This window comes from Salpingoeca rosetta (assembly GCF_000188695.1).
Source record: "Salpingoeca rosetta unplaced genomic scaffold supercont1.1, whole genome shotgun sequence".
NCBI lineage: Eukaryota > Choanoflagellata > Craspedida > Salpingoecidae > Salpingoeca > Salpingoeca rosetta.
In genome coordinates this window covers 2,606,090-2,613,589 of record NW_004457740.1, presented here as the reverse complement: position 1 = coordinate 2,613,589, position 7,500 = coordinate 2,606,090, and the positions used below count along the sequence as shown (strand labels likewise).

The 7,500-nt window shown below is 54.3% G+C and overlaps 4 protein-coding genes across 4 annotated transcripts in view; 1 reads left to right on the top strand and 3 right to left on the bottom strand.

Annotated features, from left to right (window-relative positions):
* The window catches only part of PTSG_00575 (uncharacterized protein), a 2,353-nt gene extending 229 nt beyond the window's left edge, over positions 1-2,124 (bottom strand). The window contains exons 1-6 of the mRNA XM_004999063.1: positions 1,870-2,124; positions 1,577-1,654; positions 1,247-1,303; positions 755-1,063; positions 312-407; positions 1-53 (exon numbers count right to left, since the gene is read on the bottom strand). The exon at positions 1-53 is cut by the window's left edge and continues 229 nt beyond it. Coding sequence (XP_004999120.1) covers positions 1-53; positions 312-407; positions 755-1,063; positions 1,247-1,303; positions 1,577-1,654; positions 1,870-2,010 — 734 coding nt within the window. The 5' untranslated portion in view covers positions 2,011-2,124. The remainder of the gene's footprint in view (positions 54-311; positions 408-754; positions 1,064-1,246; positions 1,304-1,576; positions 1,655-1,869) is intronic.
* Positions 2,125-2,505: 381 nt separating this feature from the next.
* Positions 2,506-4,878, bottom strand: PTSG_00574 (Prkab1b protein). The gene is made up of 5 exons (XM_004999062.1): positions 4,355-4,878; positions 4,039-4,156; positions 3,545-3,753; positions 3,119-3,300; positions 2,506-2,878 (listed from the first exon to the last, which is right to left on the bottom strand). The coding sequence occupies exons 1-5, from the start codon at positions 4,800-4,802 to the stop codon at positions 2,795-2,797; spliced, it is 1,041 nt and encodes a 346-aa protein (XP_004999119.1). The 5' UTR covers positions 4,803-4,878; the 3' UTR covers positions 2,506-2,794.
* A 142-nt stretch (positions 4,879-5,020) lies between these two features.
* PTSG_00573 (uncharacterized protein) lies at positions 5,021-6,353 on the top strand. Its single transcript, XM_004999061.1, has 4 exons — positions 5,021-5,261; positions 5,559-5,638; positions 5,775-5,886; positions 6,168-6,353. The coding sequence occupies exons 1-4, from the start codon at positions 5,110-5,112 to the stop codon at positions 6,205-6,207; spliced, it is 384 nt and encodes a 127-aa protein (XP_004999118.1). The 5' UTR covers positions 5,021-5,109; the 3' UTR covers positions 6,208-6,353.
* A 74-nt stretch (positions 6,354-6,427) lies between these two features.
* PTSG_00572 (uncharacterized protein) overlaps positions 6,428-7,500 on the bottom strand; it is a 3,889-nt gene continuing 2,816 nt past the window's right edge. Inside the window, exons 5-8 of the mRNA XM_004999060.1 lie at positions 7,362-7,475; positions 7,111-7,200; positions 6,794-6,851; positions 6,428-6,661 (exon numbers count right to left, since the gene is read on the bottom strand). Coding sequence (XP_004999117.1) covers positions 6,578-6,661; positions 6,794-6,851; positions 7,111-7,200; positions 7,362-7,475 — 346 coding nt within the window. The 3' untranslated portion in view covers positions 6,428-6,577. The remainder of the gene's footprint in view (positions 6,662-6,793; positions 6,852-7,110; positions 7,201-7,361; positions 7,476-7,500) is intronic.

Sequence of the window (7,500 nt, the reverse complement as noted above, 5' to 3'; positions counted from 1 at the left end):
TTCTTGGGGCCAAAGGAGAGGAAGGGCGCCTGGTGCTGTGCAGCCTTGATTGCCTGCAGAGAAACAAACGCACGCAACCATGCAAGGTGGTGCGTACTGTGTCAGAGTGGGCAGGAGGAAGGGATGCGCGTGTACGCAGCAAGACGACCGACCTCACACACACACACACACGCGCGCACACACACACACACACTCACGCACACACACACACACACGTACAGTACGTTGAGTCGTTTTCAACCCACCCCACCCCCTCTCCCTCTCGTGCGCTGTTGCCCACCCCTGTTACAGCCAACAGCGGCAGTGCGCACCTCCTCCTGGCACTGGTCGGCGGGGTCCGGGCTGGAGCAGTCGTACTTGGCGTCGGGACCAAGGTCAAACAGCGACTCGGGGAAGCTTGACACGGCCTGCATTGGCACGGCAAAGCACGACATATAGTGGGTTATCACGGTGGTGGTGGTGGTGGTAATGATGATGATGGTGGTGGTGGTGGTGGTAATGATGATGATGATGATGATGATGATGATGATGATGATGATGATGATGATGATGATGATGATGATGATGATGATGATGATGATGATGATGATGATGGTGGTGGTGGTGATGGTGGTGGTGGGGGTGTGTGAACATGAAAGTGCGTGAGCAGACAGGTGTGGTTTGTGTACGCGTGGAGGCATGCACGTGTGCATGCACATGTGCACAGGTGCGCAATATCCATCATGTGTACACACGCATACGTGCAAGCACGCACCTTAAAGTCGGAGAAGTCGATGGTGCTGTTGCCAATGTCCTTGCCAAAGGGATGGATGAAGCGCACCATGCGGACAGGGGTGGGCTGGGCAGAGTTGGCGGCGGTGTACAGCATGAGCGAGTTCATGGGGATGGGGCCCAGGTTCTCCGTCCAGTAGAACTTGTTCGTCTGCACGCCATCGACGACCTCGGAACCAAAGAACTTTGCCTTGTTCTTGTAGTCGTAAGAGCACAGGCTATCGGCGGCGTCGCACACAAACGGCACGGTTGGTGGGCACCAGAACTGGCAGTGACGCTCGCCACCGTACGTCTGTCGTGGAGAGAGGATGGGGAGGGGAGAGTGACGGTCATGCGTGAGAGGGGCGGGGTTACGTGCAGCAGAGTGGATGTGTGTGTGTGTGTGTGTGTGTGTGTGTGTGTGTGTGTGTGCTTTTGTGTCAGGCAAGTGCTTGGGAACGTTGTTGTTGGTGGTGGGCTGGGTAGTTGGACTTACGCGGATGTAGTAGACCTTGCCTTCGCCGTGGTTCTCGTTCCAGTTGGTGATGATGGTCTGTACATTGCGGAGAGGTGAATGTGTTCGACAGATGGGGGGGGGTTGAGTGTGAGTTGTGGGATGATGTGGAAGTGGACGGGGAAAAAAAAGCGAGCATGCGTGTGTGTGTGTGTGTGTGTACGTGTGTGTGTGTGTGTGTGTGTGTGTGTGTGTGTGTGTGTGTGTGTGTGTGTGTGTGTGTGTACGTGTGTGCGTGTACGGTTGTGCATGTGTGTGCATGCTTGGGGTAATGGCAAGCGTTCCGTGACCCTTGTATGGAATACCACTTACGTCGTACATGCTGTGGGTGGCGTTGGTGATGGCCGTGCGGTTGTTGGGGCCGTCAAAGTGGGAGACCGATGTGCCAACCTGTGTTGTGTGGTGTACGTTCATTGTTGTTTGGTGTGCGAATGTGAGGGTGTGGCGGGTACACATGATGTTCACTTGCTATGGAAGTCACATACACACTCACAAGCAAACACACTCACAAACAAGCAAACACACGCACGCAAACAAACAAACGAAGGCAACCACGATCGGGATATCGCATTGTTCCACACACGCACACAGGCATGCGCGCGCACCTGCTTCTGGGCACCAGCATGCAAAACAATGTTCTCCGTAGCCTGCCAGCGAATGGGGTATGTGGGAGGCGAGGGGCTGAGCGGAGCGGCCGAGGCCACGGCGGCCACGGCAACTACAAGAACGGCAGCGACCTTCATCATCGTGCTTGCTGTGTGCTTCTTTCTTTGTTGCGTGTGTTGGCGATATCGTGGTGTGGAAAATTTGTTAAAGATGCTCGCGGATTCTTTACCAGCACAAAGCCAGATGAAATGACGATGGAAGAAAAAAAAAATGAAATGTTTGTTTGAGGAATGTTTGGTTTGGGCTGTGTTCAGGAGTTCAGGTGTTGTTCTCTTCTATTGTTCCATTCTCATTCTTCTGGTTCATCATCACATACACATACATCATGCGGCCACAAGATCACACGGCTCCATGTTCGCCCACTGGCTCTCACACTACGTCTCTCTTGCTCTCATTGTATCTTGATCTTGAGATCTTGCAGTCTTGGACGTAAAGTGGTATCCGACCCCCCTACGTCGTGGAAGCATCGAGCGTCGGAGTCACAACGCCTTGCTTCCCCGTTTGTCTTGCTCTTTCCCTTTTAACTTCCTGACTTTCACCATGTCACTTATTGTTTGCTGATTTCACAGTCAGCATGTCAGCAAATGATGATTTATTCATTGTGTGGTGTGGATGGAAACGAATAACAGTCCAGAGGAGAAAAAGAAGGGAGCAACATCAGCCAGCCTTCATCTCGATCAGAAGAACAATAAAAGAGGGGGGGGGGAGGGAGAGCGCGACGGTTTTTGCGACAATCCAATCACTCACCCACACACACGCAAGCAAGCAAGCAGCAAGAAAGACCTGAAGAACGGCGCGTTTTACACGCTCATTGACCAAGCACTCGGTGTCGTTGTCGTTGTCGTCGTTGTCGCTGTGGTCGTGTCACGCCTCAAATGGCTTGTAGAGCACTGTCGTCACAAACTTCTTTCTGTATCGGTTGGTGCAGCCAAGCACAATCACATTGTCCTGCACGCCAGCGAGCACACGCACATGTGATGAGATCCGCGCGAGCACACACAAGCACCTACACACCTGAATGCGCACTCAGGTACATCCGCACACACACACACACAGACACACACACACACACACACAGACACACACACACACACACAGACACAGACAGACAGACAGACACCAACCCATGCACACACACACACACACATCCATCACCGCCCCCCATCCGGTTCAAACAGCGCAGCACACCTTGATGGAGAGGGCATAGAGGTGGCTGAGCATGACGTGGTGGGGCTCAGGCAGCTGCGTCGGGTCCTTGCTCGGGTGCTGCGCATTGAGGGTGACGTCCAAGAGCTGCGGAGGAAGCGTGGGCGGCTTTGCGCCCCACAACTCGGGTACATCCTGCCCATACTCCCCAGCAGGCGATGCGCCTGGAACGCGGGAGCCGAGGAAGGTGTAGTGGCGTGAGGAGGTATCGTGGTGTGAGAAGGTGCAGTGGCGTGAGCTGTGAGGTTCATTGCTCAAGGCACACACACACACACACACACACACACACACACACACACACACACACACACACACACACACACACACACACACACAAAAGCAAAACGAAAGCAATCAAACAAAGCATCATACCCCTCCCCCCACCCTTCGGCCTGCATTGCCACTCACGTCCGTCGCCCGTTTCTTCGACGAGGAGGAGGCTGTCCTCGCCAGAGATGTGCAGGGCACTCGCTACAATGCGGGCAAGGTTGTTGATGGAGCCGAGCGAGTTTGAGCACGTCGGGGCGTCCGGGTCGTGGCGCCACTCGCCGTCAACAAGATACTTGTACTGGTACTCGCCAGGCTTCAGGTGCATGATGGTTGAGAAGGACCCGTCCCTGTCATGTGTGGAAGAAACGCCAGACGAAAATGACCGCGAGTTTGGGGAGGGGGGCACAAGTGTTCATGAGATACAATGATGCAAGTGGGGAAAAGAGAGGGCGATGGAGCACAGCGGAGTTTCAAGGAACCAACATGATGGGGTGAATAACAGGATAAAGAACTACCAATACAGACAGACAAATACACAGACACAGACAGACAGACACAGACAAACACACAGACAGACAGACACACAGATACAGATATAGACAGACAATCAGATACAGATACACACACCCTACCGCTGTTTTTGAAGCGGGACGTGATCTTCCCAGCGATTAAAGGTCCCAGCCACCATCACTTGTGACGCTGCTTCCCGCCACACAAACCGCGTCGGCACCGTGCCCTCTGAGGCGTCACCTGCACACGCACCATGATCCGCACCATGAGAACCAATACACAAACAAGACACAACAAAACAAACAAGGGCCCACACACGCGACAAAATGGACACAAACACACACATCCACACACACACACACACACACAGACAGACACACAGACACACACACACGCAATAGAGTGGACAAAGGCACCCCCCCCTCCACGCACGCGCACCTTCCACGACGACGCGGGATGGCGAGTCGCTGTCAACGGCCATGGCATCAAGCGGCGGGAGCATCTCCTCGAGGGGAACGGGGAGCGTCTTCGGTACTGAAGCACTCCTCGACTCTGCAGTCTCGACCCACGATTCCTCAGATTCAATACCATCCAGCTGGTGTTGCTGCCGTTGCTCATCTGATGACTTTGACAACGGATGCGGGATTGCTTCGCCGTCGGCGCCTTGCCTCGCCTGGGGAAATATTGTCCTGTGGTGGCGCGGCGACGGCACCGGGGTCGGCTGCATCGTGTTTATGTGGTAGGGCGAGGTCTGGGGGCCATCTGCACCGTGCATGGCTGCTGTGTCGCCATCGTGTGTGTCCCGTGAACCACGTTTCTCTAGCACCGGCGGTGCGTCAAGGATGTCCCGATCCGCCTTTGGATCTTTCGCGTTTGTGTTGCCCATGGCTCAGGCTTGGCTCTCTCTCTCTCTCTTCCTGGATTTCAAGCGACCAACAGAGAGGTGGGGGGGGGGGGGAAGGGAACCTTTGTGTCACACGAAAGGCGTCTCTGAAGATAGATGCGTGCGTTGGCGTGGATGGATGGGTGGTGTGTCGTGGTGGATGGTGCTTGGAACAGACGACGAGTAGTGCTGAAAATTGCCGCTCATCTTACACAAATCCTCACAACCCAAGACAACCAGCAAGCAACAAGAAGCAAAGAAAGAAGAGAAAAGACAACCAACACACACACACACACACACACACGCAAGCATGAACGTGCGGCTGTTGTCTGCGCTGGCACTCTCGGTGCTGTTTGCCTTTAAAGGGCAATACACGACGGCCGTTATCGTGTCCGCGCTCACGCTACTGATCCACTACTTCTTTCGAACAACAGAGGACGCACCAGCCGCGGGTAGACAAAGGTCAGCGCCACGTTGCGATGCTGTGATGTATGCCCTTCCTGTCGTTGGTTTGGTTGACAGTTTGGAGTTAGGGGGGGCATGCGTGCGCCTGTGCGTGTGTATGTGCGTGTGTATGTGCGTGTGTATGTGCGTGCGTATGTGCGTGTGGGCTTGTGTCAGTCTATGGGTTGCATGTGTATCTGCGTGGTTGTAGACCATCACCTGTCTGTGTGAGTCACCAGCACAAAGGAATGCCCGTTCTTTCCAGCCAACAAATGAGCATCTCACCCGCCATGTGCACGCGCTTGTGGGGAGCAGGAAAGCGAGGAGAGATGAAGTGCGTGCGTTGCTTGCCGCCGTCCCCAACATTAGCGAGTCTCGGGCAAAGAATGCACTCTGTACGTTGCTGCGAAAATGTGTGTATGTTTCACCATGGCTTGTATGCTGCCTGCTCTTTCGCACCCGCCGTCACCCTTTCTCTCACCTCCCCTCTCCTACGACACACACACACACACACACACATACACCTGACAGCAATGTGCAACAACAACGTGGAAAAGGCGATTGAAATGCTGGAGAAATCACAAGGGTCACTCAGGAATCAGTTCTTGGAGCGCAAGCATGCCATGTTTGACGAGGCACGCAGGTGAGATGTCATAGGCATGGACACAAGAGGAAAGCGAACCGGATGGAGTGGGGGTGGGAGTGGCCTGCTGAATGCTGGTGTTTGCTTGCTGTTTTTTTTTTTTTTTTTTGGTGTTGCCTGTTGGTTGCTCTTGTTGTGAGCTGGTCCTTGCCTCTCTCCCGCCTCGTGGTGCGCTTGTTGATATGGGGACAAAGCAGCAATAGCCACAACCAAACACTCAGTGCCAACGCGCCCACACACTTGTTTGTCAACACCACTTTGCAACACTGGCAACGCTGCAGGAAATATCTGGCCAAGCACTCAAACGAGGCGCGGGCGTAACGCCATGGCGGCGTGTGGGTGACTGTGGCCTCGTTTCTCATGTTCTCATGTACACGTCTGAACGACAACCCGTGTTATCTTCAAGTGCAAGCCCGTTGCTTGTCCACTGTGCGTGCGTGTGTGTGTGTGTGCGTGCGTGCGTGTGTGTGCGTGCGTGCGTGTGTGTGTGTGTGTGTGTGTGTGTGTGTGTGTGTGTGTGTGTGTGTGTGTGTGGGCGTAATTGGTTGCACCTGATGTATTTAGCAATTGAACTGTCACACCGAGCGCATCCACGCATGCTCCACAGAATTGACGCAGCGATACAAACAGGACTGAGCCAGAGATGGTGACATATACAGACACAGACAGACGGACACGAACACAGCAAGGCCTATCTTGCAATTGCATCTGCCAATGACGCGACCCTCCACTTGGTCTCCTTCCCCCACAGCGTAAACGACTTAGCGACGCCGCTCTGTTGTTGGGGAAAAGCAGCAAGAACATAGCACACGTGTGTGCGCGTGTTAATACGTGCATGTGTATTGTGTATTGTGTGTGTGTGCGTGTGTGACAAGCTTGCAGCAGGGAATCAGAGCGGTGACATCACCTGGAATTGGAGGCGTTGCGATTTCTTATCCTGAACAGGAAGGCGGTCAATCTTGGAGCTGATTAGTGCACACACACACACACACACACACACACACACACACACACACACACACACACACACACACACACGCACGCAGAGCACACGGATGAGAAGTGAACCGGAAAAAAAGAAGAGGGCGAGCAGTGCAGGAAGCGAAGTGGTCCGAGAACAAAAAACACACACACACATAGACACACACACACACACACACACACACACACACACACACACACACACACACACACACACACACACACACGGACACACGGGCGTACGCAATGTCGGCGAGGTCGGCGATTGCGGACTGGATGGAGCGCTGTAACCGCTCGGCCTCCTGTTTGAGCGCCGGCGCTGTGTTTCCCGCACTGCCGCCAAATGGGGTTGGTTGGTGGTTGGTGGTGAAATATCGGTGTTAGAGACTACGGCACATGCACACACACAGACGACAGACACACAGACACACGGACAGACACACACACAGACGACAGACACACGGACACACGGACAGACATACACACACACGTACAGGATGCGCTGGATGGTGCCCTCAAACTTCTCGACGTCCGTGTAGATCTTTGCGCGGAGGCGACAGGCCTGCTCGTAGTATGTCTGCAGCTGCGTGGCACCGCGCCCGGCCTTTCTGCTCCAGCGCCACGCGCATGTGC

What these genes read in the sequence shown, in the direction of transcription:
- PTSG_00573 (XM_004999061.1), top strand. Translation starts at nt 5,110, where the DNA reads ATGAACGTGCGGCTGTTGTCTGCGCTGGCACTCTCGGTGCTGTTTGCC. An exon ending in TCGGGCAAAGAATGCACTCT is followed by an intron (nt 5,639 to 5,774) that starts GTACGTTGCTGC and finishes TACACCTGACAG; the next exon opens with CAATGTGCAACAACAACGTG. An exon ending in ATGTTTGACGAGGCACGCAG is followed by an intron (nt 5,887 to 6,167) that starts GTGAGATGTCAT and finishes GCAACGCTGCAG; the next exon opens with GAAATATCTGGCCAAGCACT.
- PTSG_00574 (XM_004999062.1), bottom strand. Translation starts at nt 4,802, where the DNA reads ATGGGCAACACAAACGCGAAAGATCCAAAGGCGGATCGGGACATCCTT. An exon ending in GTCCCGCTTCAAAAACAGCG is followed by an intron (nt 3,754 to 4,038) that starts GTAGGGTGTGTG and finishes CACACATGACAG; the next exon opens with GGACGGGTCCTTCTCAACCA. An exon ending in CGAAGAAACGGGCGACGGAC is followed by an intron (nt 3,301 to 3,544) that starts GTGAGTGGCAAT and finishes CCCGCGTTCCAG; the next exon opens with GCGCATCGCCTGCTGGGGAG.